This window comes from Hippopotamus amphibius, chromosome 1 (assembly GCF_030028045.1).
Source record: "Hippopotamus amphibius kiboko isolate mHipAmp2 chromosome 1, mHipAmp2.hap2, whole genome shotgun sequence".
In the NCBI taxonomy this organism is placed as follows: domain Eukaryota; kingdom Metazoa; phylum Chordata; class Mammalia; order Artiodactyla; family Hippopotamidae; genus Hippopotamus; species Hippopotamus amphibius.
In genome coordinates, this window is record NC_080186.1 from 111,608,744 (window position 1) to 111,623,206 (window position 14,463).

At 39.3% G+C, this 14,463-nt stretch overlaps 1 protein-coding gene across 2 annotated transcripts in view; it reads left to right on the top strand.

Moving 5' to 3' along the window:
- The window catches only part of RNF115 (ring finger protein 115), a 67,103-nt gene extending 52,640 nt beyond the window's left edge, over nucleotides 1-14,463 (top strand). For both annotated transcript variants that reach the window (XM_057721416.1, XM_057721425.1), the window contains 5 exons: nucleotides 8,240-8,290; nucleotides 9,489-9,561; nucleotides 10,502-10,595; nucleotides 12,719-12,834; nucleotides 14,047-14,463. In XM_057721416.1, coding sequence (XP_057577399.1) covers nucleotides 8,240-8,290; nucleotides 9,489-9,561; nucleotides 10,502-10,595; nucleotides 12,719-12,834; nucleotides 14,047-14,178 — 466 coding nt within the window. In that variant the 3' untranslated portion in view covers nucleotides 14,179-14,463. The remainder of the gene's footprint in view (nucleotides 1-8,239; nucleotides 8,291-9,488; nucleotides 9,562-10,501; nucleotides 10,596-12,718; nucleotides 12,835-14,046) is intronic.

The following is a 14,463-nucleotide window of genomic DNA, read 5'->3' on the forward strand; positions in this document are numbered from 1 at the left end:
TTCATTGCAGTGCATGGGCTCCTCATTGTGGTGGCTTCTCTTGTTGCAGAGCACAGGCTCTAGGCACACGGGCTTCAGTAGTTGCAGCACATGGGCTCAATAGTTGTGGCTCATGGGCTCTAGAGTGCAGGCTCAATAGTTGTGGCACACAGGCTTAGTTGCTCCGTGGCATGTGATGTCTTCTTGGGGCGGGGATCAAACCTGTGTCCCCTGCATTGGCAGGTGGATTCTTAACCACTGCGTCACCTAGGAAGTCCCTCCTGTATACTTTAAATCATCTTTAAATTACTTGTAAAACTTAATATGATGCTATGTAAATAGTTATAAATACAATGTATATGCTATGTAAGTAATTGGTGGTGCATGGCAAATTCAAGTTTTGATTTTTGGAACTTTCTGAAGTTTTTTTCTCCCCCCCAGTATTTTCAATCCTTGGTTGGTTAAGTTTGCAGATGCAGAACCCGTGAATACAGAGGGCCAACTGTACAGCGTACCCCATTTTATTGTACTTTACTTTATTGCACTTAGCAGATAGTGTGTTTTTTACAAATTAAAGGTTTGTGGCAACCCTGTGTTTAGCAAATCTGTCCATGCCATTTTTCCAGCTGCATTTGCTCGCTTCATGTTTCTGTCACATTTTCATAATTTTTGTAACATTTTTAAACTTTTTTATTATTGTATCTGTTATGGTGAGCTGTGATTAGTGATCTCTGATGTTACTACTACAACTTGCTGAAGGTTTCAGATGATGGTTAGCATTTTTTAGCAATAAAATATTTTAAAATTAAGGTTATGTACGTTGTTATGTTTAGACATAATGCTGTTGTACACTTAGTGGACTACAGTATAGTGTAAACATAACTTTTATATGCACTAGGAAACCAAAAACTTTGTGTGACTCATTTTATTGTGACATTCATTTTATTGTGGTGGTCTGGAACCAAACCTGCGATATCTCTGTACTAGCAAGCAAGGAGGGTATATTAGTTACTTATTGCTGTGTAAACAGATTATCCCAGAATTTAGCAGCTTGTAACAATAGACATTTATCATGTCACAGTTTCTGAGAGTCAGAAATTTGGGAGCAACTTAGTTAGGTGTTTTTGGTAAAGGTTTTCATGAGGTTATAATCAAAAAGTCTGCTGTGGCTGCAGTCATCTGAACACTTACCTGGGACTGGAAGATCCACTTCCAAGATGGGTCAACTAACATTGCTGTTGGCAGGAAGCCTCAGTTCCTCACTGTGTCGACTTCTCCATAGGACTCCTTCAGTGTCTTCATGACTTGGCAGCCAGCTTCCCCTAGAATAAGTGATCCAAGAGAGAGAAAGGAAGAAGGGAAAAACCATACGCCTTTTTATAACCTGATCTTGGAAGCCAAACACTGTCATTTCGGCCATATTTTATCTGTAAGAAGTGAGTCACTAGGTCCAGCCCACATTTAAGGGGAGGAGAATTAATCTCTACCTCTTAAAGGGGAGGAGTATTAAAGAATTTGTGGACATATTTTAAAACTACCACAATTTAATCTTTGGCCAGAAATTACTTACATTTCTCCCAATTGCAAAATACATTCACCTCCTCCCAAGACCCACTGAAAGTCTTTTCCTTTACAGCATCAACTTGAAATGTGGGTTGTTGTCATTTACTTAGGTCCAAGTGTGGATGAGATTCTTTGAGTATAGTTCCCCAGACATAATTCCTTTTGATGTGGAGGTCTATAAACCAAAGAGGCAAGTTTTCTACCCCTCACATGCCCAACGTACAGTGATGGGACAGGCATATAATAAACAGGTATAGATATTTCTGTTTAAAAAGGGAGAAGTTGAAAGGCACAAAGAAGCAATTTTGATTCATAACAATTTTGATGTTTGGATAAATGTTGGACGTTCCTTGATTAGGACTTAGTCCTACTTCTGCCGAGGAATGCTTTTCTGTAGCTCGTTTACTCCTTCCTGGCTCTTGATTCTACCCTATGAGTCATTCTTTTCCGTGAAAAGTAGTCCAGATTTTCAGCTTCATAGTTTTCTTAGCCTGCTTCTTTCCAGTAGAATTTTAAGGGCCCAAAGGTCTCTTTTCATCTTGTACTGCTTTTCAGGTTAAGCTGGCAGGGTTTCTTTTTTACTATTAGTGAGATTCATGCCGTTAACAAAAGCTATACCCACAAATCTTTTTTAGGTAATCTCTTTTTACCTTGGGCTTCTGCTGGGATTGCTGAAAGACAATACATGTAGTGGGTAGAATTATATCCCCCCCCCCCCCAAAGAAATGTTCAAGTCCTAACTTCCAGTACCTGTGAATGTGACCTTATTTGGAGATAAGGTCTTTTATACATGTAATCAAATTAAGATGAGATCATATTGGGTTAGAGTGGGCCCTAATCCAGTGGTGTTTTTATAAGAAGAGAGAAATCTGGACACAGAAGACACAGAGAAGAAAGTCATATGACGACCAAGGCAGAGATTGGAATAATGTGTCTCCAACCACCAGAAGCTAGGAGAGGGGCATGGAACAGATTCTCTCTCAGAGACTCCAGAGGGAACTAACCCTAACAGCATCCTGATTTCAGATTTCTGACTTCCAAAGCTGAGAGAGAATAAATTCCTATTGTTTTAAGCTGCCCAGTTTGTGGGAATTTGTTATGGCAGCCCCAGGAAACTAATACAACACTCTTAAGCTTCTTAGAAGCTCAGTTCTCTAGGCACTATTTGATCTTTCTTAGGTCTTAACAAAGAATTTTTATAGCCGTACACTTGGCTTCCTCTTTAACCATTTTCTTTTGGCAATGCCCATATTAGATTTCTGTTTGGAAACCATTCCTTCCTTCCTTCCTTCCTTCCTTCCTTCCTTCCTTCCTTCCTTCCTTCCTTCCTTCCTTCCTCCCTCCCTCCCTCCCTCCCTCCCTCCCTCCCTCCCTCCCTTCCTTCCTTTTTAAGCCATTTCTGAATTTTAGTATCATTTGCCATCTGGAGAGGCTGGGAATTCTCAGAATTATCCAGTCTTAGAATTATCCAGTCTTAACTCCTTTTTAACTATTCTTCCTTTGACTTATTCCTCTCCTCTTGCATTTTAATTCAGCAAGAAGAAGCCAGAAGGGACTTTCAACACTCCTGTCTGGAAATCTTGTTAGCTAGATTATCACCCTGTTCATGAGCCACAACTTGTACTTCCCGAGTTATGGCAGCAGCCTTTGCTACTACATAATGAGGATCCTTTGCCCTCCCATTTCTAGAAAGATTTTTCTCACTTTCCCTTAAATACTTACCCATAACTTCCTCAAAAGCTATCATGCTTCTACTATTTCTTCAAACTTTTACTCACACTTTCCTCAAAGACCTTCCAACTCTGCCCTCTGTTTTCTTCCAAAGCTATTCCCACACTTTAGGGTTTTGTTACAGCAGTACTCACTTCTAGGTATCAAAATCTGTATTAGTTATCTATTGCTGTATAACAAATTACCCCAGAGCTTAGAGGCTTAAACAGTAAACGTTTATTATGTCATAGGTTCAGTGGGCCAGGGATTTGGGAGCAGCGCTTAGCTGGGTGTTCTGGCCCAGGGTCTCATGAACTTACAGTCAACACGTTGGCTATTGCTGTAGTTATCTGAAGAATCAGCTGGGAATTACTCAAATTCTGGCAAGTTTGTTCTGGCTCTTGTCAGGAGGCCTCAGTTCTTTATCATGTGGGCCTTTCCACAGGACTGCTTAATATGGTACTCTCCCAGAGAAAGTAATCCAAGAGAGGGTGCAAGGAGGAAGACACAATGCCTTTTATGACCTAGCCTTGGAAGTCACACTTATCCTGCCATATTCTATTGTTAAGAATGGTGTTGGCATTAAAGACAGACACCTAATCAGTGTAATAGAATAGAGGGTGCAAAAATAAACCTATGCATGTATGGTCAATTAATTTATGACAGAGGAGCCAAGAATATACAATGGAGAAAGGACAGTCTCTTTAATAAATGGTGTTGGAAAAACTGGACAGCCACAAACAAAAGAATGAAACTGGACCACTGTCTTACACCATACACAAAAATTAACTCAAAATGGATTAAAGACTTGAACATAAGACCTGAAACCATAAAATCCCTGTAAGAAAACAGGCAGTCAACTTTTTTTTTTTTTACTTTTTATTTTTTTAATTTTTACAATAAATTGCATATATTTGGAGTGTACAATTTGGTATCCCAGTCTCCCAATTCGTTCCCCCGCCAACCCTCCCCACTTTCCCCACTTGGTGTCCGTATGTTTGTTCTCTACATCTGTGTCTCTATTTCTGCCTTGCAAACCCATTGATTTGTACCATTTTTCTATAGTCCACATATATGTGTTAATGTACAATATTTGTTTTTCTCTTTCTGACTCACTTCACTCTGTATGACAGTCTATAGGTCCATCCATGTCTCTACAAATGTCCCAGTTTCATTGCTTTTTACAGCTGAGTAATATTCCATTGTATGTATGTACCACATCTTCTTTATCCATTCATCTGTTGATGGACATTTAGGTTGCTTCCATGTCCTGGCTATTGTAAATAGTGCTGCAGTGAACATTGGAGTGCATGTGTCTTTTTGAATGATGGTGTTCTCTGGGTATGTGCCCAGTAGTGGGATTGCTGGGTCATATGGTAACTCTATTTTTAGTTTTGCAGGGAACCTCCATACTGTTCTCCATAGTGGCTGTATCAATTTACATTCCCACCAGCAATGCAAGAGCGTTCCTTTTTCTCCACACCCTCTCAAGCATTTACTGTTTGTCGATTTTCTGATGATGCCCATTCAAACCGGTGTGAGGTGATACCTCATTGTAGTTTTGATTTGCATTTCTCTAATAATTAATGATGTTGAGCAGCTTTTCATGTGCCTCTTGGCCATCCGTATGTCTTCTTTGGAGAAATGCCTATTTAGGTCTTCTGCCCATTTTTTGATTGGGTTGTTTGTGTTTTTGATATTGAGCTGGATGAACTGTTTATATATTTTGGAGATTAATCCTTTGTCTGTTGATTCATTTGCAAATATTTTTTCCCATTCTGAGGGTTGTCTTTTCGTCTTGCTTATAGTTTCCTTTGCTGTGCAGAAGCTTTGAAGTGTCATTAGGTCCCACTTATTTATTTTTGTTTTTATTTCCATTATTCTAGGGGGTGGATCAAAAAAGATCTTGCTGTTATTTACGTCAAAGAGTGTTCTTCCTGTGTTTTCCTCTAAGAGTTTTGTAGTGTCTGGCCTTACATGTAGGTCTTTAATCCATTTTGAGTTTATTTTTGTGTATGGTGTTAGGGAGTGTTCTAATTTCATTCTTTTACATGTAGCTGTCCAGTTTTCCCACACCACTTATTGAAGAGGCTGCCTTTGCTCCATTGTATATCCTTGCCTCCTTTGTCATATGTTAGTTGATTGTAGTTTATCTCTGGGCTTTCTATCCTGTTCCATTGATCTATATTTCTGTTTTTGTGCCAGTACCATACTGTCTTGATCACTGTAGCCTTGCAGTATAGCCTGAAGTCAGGAAGCCTGATTCCCCCAACTCCATCTTTCCTTCTCAAGATTGCTTTGGCTATTTGGGGTCTTTTGTGTTTCCATACAAATTGTAAAATTTCTTGTTCTAGTTCTGTGAAAAATGCCATTGGTAATTTGATCGGGATTGCATTGAATCTGTAAATTGCTTTCGGTAGTATAGTCATCTTCACAATGTTGATTCTTCCAATCCAAGAACATGGTATGTCCCTCCATCTGTTTGTGTCTTCTTTGATTTCTTTCATTAGTGTCTTGTAGTTTTCTGAGTACAGGTCTTTTACCTCCTTGGTTAGGTTTATTCCTAGGTATTTTATTCTTTTTGTTGCAATGGTGAATGGGATTGTTTCCTTAATTTCTCTTTCTGATCTTTCATTGTTGGTGTATAGAAATGCAAGAGATTTCTGTGTGTTAATTTTGTATCCTGCAACTTTACTAAATCCATTGATTAGCTCGAGTAGTTTTCTAGTGGCATCTTTAGGATTTTCTATGTATAGTATCATGTCATCTGCAAACAGTGACAGTTTTACTTCTTTTCCAATTTGGATTCCTTTTATTTCTTTTTCTTCTCTGATTGCTGTGGCAAGGACTTCCAAAACTATGTTGAATAGTAGTGGCGAGAGTGGGCATCCTTGTCTTGTTCCTGATCTTAGAGGGAATGCTTATAGTTTTTCACCATTGAGAATGATGTTTGCTGTAGGTTTGTCATATATGGCCTTTATTATGTCGAGGTAGGTTCCCTCTATGCCCACCTTCTGGAGAGTTTTTATCATAAATCGGTGTTGAATTTTGTCAAAAGCTTTTTCTGCATCTATTGAGATGATCATGTTGAGATGATCATAAAATCCCTGTAAGAAAACAGGCAGTCAACTTCTAGACGTCAGTCTTCGTGATAATTTTTTTGGATGACTCCAAAAGCAGAGGCGACAAAAGCAAAAATGAACAAGTGGGACTATATCAAAGTATAAAAAGCTTCTGCACAGTGAAAGAAATCAACAAAATGAATAGGTAGCCTACTGAATGGGAGGAGATATTTGCACATGATATATCCAACAAGGGGTTTATATCCAAAATATACAAAGAACTCATGCAACTCAACAACAAACAAAAGCAAACAACCCAATTAAAAAATGTGCAGAGGGCTTGAATAGACATTTTTCCAGAGAAGATATACAGATGGCCAACAGGCACATGAAAAAATGCTCATCATCACTAATCAGAGAAGTACAAATCAAAACGACAAGGAGATAGCACCTCATACTTGTTAGAATGGCTATTATCAAAAAGACAAGAAATAACAAGTGTTAATGAGGATGTGGAGAGAAGGGAGTGTACCCTTGTACACTGTAGGTAGGAATGTAAATTGGTGTAGCCACTATGGAAAACAATATGGAGGTTCCTCAAAAAATTAAACATAGAACTACCTACCTTATGATCCAGCAATTCCAATTCTGGGTATTCATCTGAAGAAAGCAGAAGCACTAATTTGAAAAGAGGTATGCATCGCACGTTCATTGCAGCATTGTTTACCTTAGCCAAGACATGGAAGCAACCTAAGGGTCCATTGATGGATGAATGGATAAAGAAATTGTGGTACATATATACAATGGAATATTATTCAGCCATAAAATAGAATGAAATCTTGCCATTTGCAACAACGTGGATGGACCTTGAGGACATTATGCTAAGTGAAGTAAATCAGACAGAGAAAGACAAATACTATATGATCTTATATGTGGAATCTAAAAAAATAATTCAGTAACTAAGTTCATAGATACAGAGAATAGATTGGTGGGTTGCCAGAGGCAGGGGTTGGGAGATGGGTGAAATGGGTGAAGGGGGTCAAAAGGTACAAATTTCCAGTTATGAAATAAATAATGGGGATATAATGTATAGCACAGTGACTGTATCATCAGGGGAATGCAAATCAAACCCACAGTGAGATAGAGTGTAGTTCATTACAGTTGATTATAGTTCATTACAGAATTGTTTTAATACTGTATTGTATATTTGAAAGTTGCTGAGAGAGTAGATCTTAAAAGTTCTCATCACAAGAAAGTAAAATTTTATAACTATATATGGTAATGAATGTTAATTAGTCTTATTGTGGTGATCATTTGCAGTATATACAAACATCAAATCGTTGTGTTGTACACCTGAAAAAATATATATAATATCATATGTCAGTTGTACCTCAAAAGAAAAAAAAAATAAGTCAAGTCCAACCTACGCCCAAAGGAGGAGTATAAAAAAACTTGTAAACATATTTTAAAACAAACACATAGTGTAGTTAGCTATTGTTGAAGTTTTAGAAAAGGGCCTTTTAAATAGTATCTTGCACAATGTGTATAACACATAAAAATGCAACTAATTTTGTTGCAGGGAGGTGGGTCTAGAATCCCACTGGCTTAGCATCCTTTTCAGCCTCTCTTTTTGCTGCCAAGTATCCAAGAATCATAGTTTCAAAACTAACTATACAATAAGATTCCCTCCCAGCTTAATTCGTAAAAGTCTATTAATACGTAAAGTAGCAGAGGTCAGGAAGACAGCCATAATAGCACAGTAGCACTTTATCAGGTAGCTGACTGATTTCTGGCACTCTCTGTTGTGTAATAGTCAGTGAAAAGCCATTATGTGTTGGGGAAGGAGTTGGTGATTAGTCAGCCATGGATATCTGTAGAGTACTTTCATTAGTCTGTTGTTTTATCTAATTTTTTTCCTTCAACAGAGTATTACAGCAGATCATTGCAGGTTTCATTCCTGGATCCCCATTTTCTTGGTAAGTAACTAATTGTCTTCTGTCTTACTCTCCTGCAGTAGCATTATTTTAGGTACTATAGTATCTGTGCCATAGTGAGAAAGAGAAAGAGCTGCATAGGTGAGTATATAGGTATGATTGACAGGCTGTTAAAGACTGCTGTTGTCTGCTGAGCCCAAACTTAATCAGAACTTATTTTTTTATAATTCAGGCTCATGAGGGCCATCCTGGTCCCACAGGATGTATGGGCACTGGATGTTTCTGATTCCATTCATGTTCAGGTCTGAGGGTTATGTTGAGGTGGAGAACACTATGGTCCCTACCAGGCTTTGTATCTGATTTGTGCGTTTCTCCTCTAGATCATATGGGAAGATTTTATTCCTTAAGAATTTCTGCAATTGAAAACATACTGCTTAACTTTCTTTTTTTTTAAAGTAAGAGGGTTTTTCAGAAGAAATAAAAGGCTTTAATTCAGTATCAGAGTGACACTTATGTACGGCACAGGTTAAAGATGGAATTTCCTCCTGTCTGGGCAATTATTTGCCACTTCTGACTCTGCCCCAGAAGGCTTCTTTGCTCAGAGGGACCTCAGTCCTTCCACACAGTTACTCTATTTTCCAGCCTCTAGTTTCTTTAAACATGTTCCAGCCAAAGAGTCTGGATATCTGTCATCCAGGGTAGTACACCAACAGCTCCAAAAAGAGGTGCTGCCAAGTCCCTTTTGTAATTGCTCTAAGTTGTGATTCGGAGACACTGCTATGGCTGCTTCTCTGCTTGAAAGCTCCTCATTGTCCAGGACCACAGGCCACCTCTTAGAATGAGAGAAGTCTGCTGTCAGTTTTGGCCAGTCACGAAGGGAAAACTCTCCTTAAAAACAGCTCCATCTATGTTTAATTTAAATGCTCACAGGGAAGAAAAACTTTTCCTAACCAACAGGCAATGAGTCACTTTTTTTGCTCTGGTTTGTCATGTGGTATTTTAGGTAGCTTCACATTTTGTGTTCCATACAGTTAAGCAAAAATTCCTAGAAAATGAGAGACTGCCTCTGGATAATCTGTCTGACCTTGAAATTATTGAGAAATTCTTTGCCACTTGATTCTAGAGAACTAGTGACTTTCCAGCTCTGAGAGAGAACAGGATTCCTCTGCCTTTGTTTCCTGTGGTGTAAGGCAGAGCCTGGTCACTCCATCTAACGCTGTCTGTCTCATCTCATGTATAGGAGCGGGATGCTGCACTCCAACCCTGGGGACTATGCCTGGGGTCAGACAGGGCTTGATGCCATTGTAACCCAGGTGAGGAGCTGCCTTTTGAGGGTATCTGTTCAGTGTGTCTCATGGTTCCACAGGCTTCCTGCTTTCCTTCTGCTACTTTCTGAAATGGCAGTCATTCTGCTTTCCCTAATAGTTTGAGCTTGTGGGTTTCCATTTTACTAAAGGGATAAATGGTTTATGGGTTTAGCTCAGCATCCATGTACTTTCTTGGTCCTAGGGACTTTCTAGAAGATGGCTTCAACTCCAAAGGAAGAAAAGACTTCTATAAAAGAACAATACTTTGTATTTTTGGCCTCTTGTTCAGTCATATGAGAATCCTATTAACAAGTACTTCACAAAAAAGAAGGGTCTCCTCACATGTTGAAGCAGGGATTTCTGCTAGATGGAACAAAGTAGGGGAAGGAAGCAGAGAAAAAGGTATTCCCAATGCCATGTATAATTGCTTCCACTTGTTTATGTTTATTTTAATTTAATTGGTTTTTCATTTCCTTTGTGGATTGCTGAGAATAGAAAGCATGTCATTTATATCCAAGTCCTCTTGTAGGCAGTAATTTACCTATTTCTTGGCTTACCTTATGCTACTTTCCATACTCTCACCCTTTTCTTCCTTTCAGCAAAATGAAGTTTTTGAACTGGTTAAGTATTACTTTTTGTTAAGCTGTAGTTTTATTCATGACGTCACAACCCTTTTCCTGCCTCCGAAGTCGCTTTATGCCCAGAGGTGGGCCTTGCAATGATGGATCTGTCTGTAGGCTTATACTAATGTCACTCTGAAATTGTAAAGCAATTATGAGTGTCCTGGCAGCAGGAAAGGGTAAACCCAAGCCTCGCAGAGCCTTGAAGAAGTAAGAGCAACTAACATTTCTAATATCTGCACTGTTTGTTCTCAGCTGGAGCAGCTCCATCCCTAGGGATTGTTAGATGTCTACCACTTCTTCTTTTCCTTTTTGTTTTTTTGTAGCTTTTAGGACAACTGGAAAACACAGGGCCTCCCCCAGCTGACAAGGAAAGAATCACATCTCTTCCAACAGTCACAGTAACTCAGGAACAAGTTGGTAGGTTCATTTTCATACATATTTTGTCATCTTATTGTCTCTGTTCAAAATCTGAGCTACTTCCTATACTAAAGACCTTCAGGTGAAGCTGTAGCACTCCTAAAGTCCCTATGTGGGTGCCAGATATGGAAGGTACCTACCCCTTCATTAGGGTTAGTCAACAGGTAATTCCTGAGCAATTACCATGTCAGTTTTCTAGATGCCATGCAGGAAATAAAGAGGTGCAAAGTATATAAGACTTGATTTCTTGAAGAACTAGGGGAAGCAAAACTCACCAAATGATTAGACAGTACTATAAGAAGTAGTTGAACAGGTGATACTGACTTTGGGAGAAAAGGAAGAGGAAAAATGGGAGGCTAGGAATTTGTTTCACATCTACCTGGTGCTCAGTTAGGTACATTAGACATAGATATTATTTTATTTATAAGCACTAAAAGAACTTAGTGATAAGGGGCATTATTTTGGACTTGGAGTTTCTTTCCCCACAAATTCCAGCTTAGAATCAGAAGATTTTAAAGACAGGGTGGGGCATCTTAGAGAGATTATTCTATTTATGGAAAAGTATGAACCAGTGAAGAATGTCAGCATGGACATGGTGTCTGAATCAGGTATAAGGAGTGTAACCTCATTAAACCTGAAACAGAATCTGATTTGGGGAGTAGTGGGAGGTGTGACTGGATAGAAAGGGTGGGGCCTTGTTGTAGAGGACCCTGAAACTGGCAGAGTAGTTAGGGCTGGATATTTTAGGTAGTAGGTAAGTTTTGTGGGTCTCCAAATGGAGGAATGAGGGAATTTAAGTGATCTTTAGGGAAGATTAGTTTGGAGGGTAGTGTCTGAAATAGATTGGAAGAGGGAGGAAGTTGAAACAGAGATTTAAGGGGCTGTTGGAGCATCCTGATGGGGTTCAGGTGATGGTGGCAATGCTAACAGAAAGGAAAGGATAGACTCACATCATTGCGAAGAAAGGCTTTCATCACTGATTGCAGGATGGGATAAAGGAGGGGAAAGGGTGAAAGATGAGTAAGATTTTGCAGCTCTGTAACTTCAGAGGTGGTGCTGACATCATCAGGGACGGGGGAATTGTGAGTGGGCCCTGGTTTGGGTAAGGAGGTGATGCAATGTTTTTAATTTTGAATTTGTTGATTTTGAAGTGTCAGCTGAGAATCCAAGTGAAGATGAGCTGGGAATTGCTATGAAGCTGGTATTAGGGAAAATTAGTTTGTAGCAAAGTATAGGATATATTTGGAAGGCCTGGAGTCAAAGATGCTACCTGGGAGGCTGTTAACAATAGACTAGGCATGAGAAGCAAAAGCTAGAATTAGGGCAGAGGTGGTGGGAATGGAGAGGAAGGAGTGAATCTGTTAAGTGGTATTTTACTCCAAATGCTTTGAGTACTGTGCAGCATATAGCATACATAGCCCAGCTACTAGAAAGATAGACTAGCTGATATTATTAGCCAAACTTGGGAAACTTGGAATTTGCTGCCTGGTATTCCTGGTTCAGTTTGTAGCCATTTTCTCTCAAAGAAGAGGGCTTCCTGTCTCTGGACTTGGAGCCTGAGCTACCCTTGGGCCTTGCAGTTCTGTAGCACCACCTCCTGGTACAGCTTTTAATGAACAACTTGTAAAAAAGGCTTTAGGGTAACCATGATGAAATAGGATGTGTAATATAGAAAGTAGTAGGGTAAAAGTGGCTTGAGACACTGAATGGGAACTGCCAAGATTGCCGAGATGAGTCCTTTGGTTGTGGTAGACAGATTTCCAGTGTTTCCTAAGAAGAAACTGCCAGAAGGCTTTCACACATTTAGGAAGATATTTGTCCTATTTTACTTAGCAGGTAATCTAATCCCCAGTTCTTCCAACTCTTTACAGTGAAAAGAAAGCCTTATATAGTTCCTGTCTGGGCCTCTTTGGCCTTTTGGCCCATCAGTCCTCCTTTTCATATCCCTGTCTACTACCACCTCTGTCCCCATTTTGAAATAAAATTCATGCTTCCTGTCTGCATTCACCTTGGGTGCACTTTGTCTTTTCTTTTTGTGTATTCCTTTGGTTGTTAAAGACAGTGGGGTAGTTTTTTCTTCCTTTTTGCTTGTTTATTTTAAAAGGCATTTCCTTCTCCAACAGATAAGGGTTTAGAATGTCCAGTATGCAAAGAGGATTACACAGTTGAGGAGGAAGTCCGGCAGTTACCCTGCAACCACTTCTTTCACAGCAGTTGTATTGTGCCATGGTTAGAACTGGTAAGTACAGACAGCTCTCATCTGTGATGGGGCAACTGTGCCAGTCATGTCTTTTTGGGGGGATCGTTTACAGTAAGGGTATAGTTAACAGTTAATTCATATATATATACAATGGAATATTACTCAGCCATTAAAAGGAATGAAATTGAGTCATTTGTAGAGATGTGGATGGACCTAGAGTCTGTCATATAGTCAAGTAAGTCAGAAAGAGAAAAACAAATATATATTAATGCATATATGTGGAATCTGAAAAAATTGGTATAGACGATCTTATTTACAAAGCAGAAATAGAGACACAGACGTAGAGAACCAGAGGTATGGATAGTAAGGGGGAAGGGGGGGGTGGGATGAATTGGGAGATTGGGATTGACATATATACACTATTGATACTATGTATAAAATAGATAACTAACGAGAACCTACTGTATAGCACAGGGAACTCTACTCAGTGCTCTGTGGTGACCTAAGTGGGAAGGAAATACAAAAAAGAGGGGATACATGTATAAGTATAGCTGATTCACTTTGCTGTACAGTAGAAACTAACACAACATTGTAAAGCAACTATACTCCAATAAAAAAAGTTTTTAAAAATAAACCTTTTATGCTACTAAAAAAACAAACAGTTAGTGTAGAGCCAAACAGATAAGATTTTAGTCCCTAGCTAACTCCTACTAGCACCATTATTGTGTTTTAGATTATTAGTCTATTTGGAACTTCTCTGACCAGGGGTTAGCAAACTATAGCCTACAGGTCTCTGTGGCTTGCCACCTAGTTTTGTAAATGAAGTTTTATTGGAACACAGCTATGCTCATTGGTTTACAAATTGTCTGTGGCTACTTTTGTGCTACATCAGCAGAGTTGCTGCATAGGTGGTATGGCCCGCAAAGTCTAAAATATTTACTACTTTTTCCTTAACAGAAAAAGTTTGCTGACCCCTGCTCTAGACTATCTCAGGTCATTGTTTCCAGTTAGTTCTGCTTGGTGATATGTATTAGCTATTATTAAGTTGCTGCCTAGAATTCTCTGTCAGTTCTGTTGAAAGTTCTGTTTGAGACATGTCCTGGTATTACATTTGGAGCCCAGTGTGCACTCTGTGAGAATGCATGCCCTTTTTGTTTTTCTGCCTGCTAACTCTCAGGGTTTCTTAAATGTTTAGTTCTTCCAGCTTCTCGGGTCAGGCTGTTCACGTGGACTGATATCTTTCTGTTTCAGCACGACGCGTGTCCTGTGTGTAGGAAGAGCTTAAATGGTGAGGACTCTACTCAGCAAACCCAGAGCTCTGGGGCCTCTGCAAGCAACAGATTTAGCAGTGACAGCCAGCTACATGACCGATGGACTTTCTGAAACTAAAGACCGCTTCTGAGCCAGGGCTGTGGTAGAGCTCTTATCACATGTGTTAATTGTATCAAAGCAAAAAAAAATCGTAGGTGGATTTAGGAATCATTTAAGAAACCCATAATATTAATTCATTGAGTGTTTTTCTTCTCTAAATTTAAAGTTAGTATCTGCAGATGGAATTGTACCTATAACCAAATGCCTCTTATTCCTGAATTCAGAGTGATAATTTTGTAAGTGTGAAACTTTATGTGGGTTTCCTCTGCCAGAATAGAATCAGTTCCTTAAAGTCTA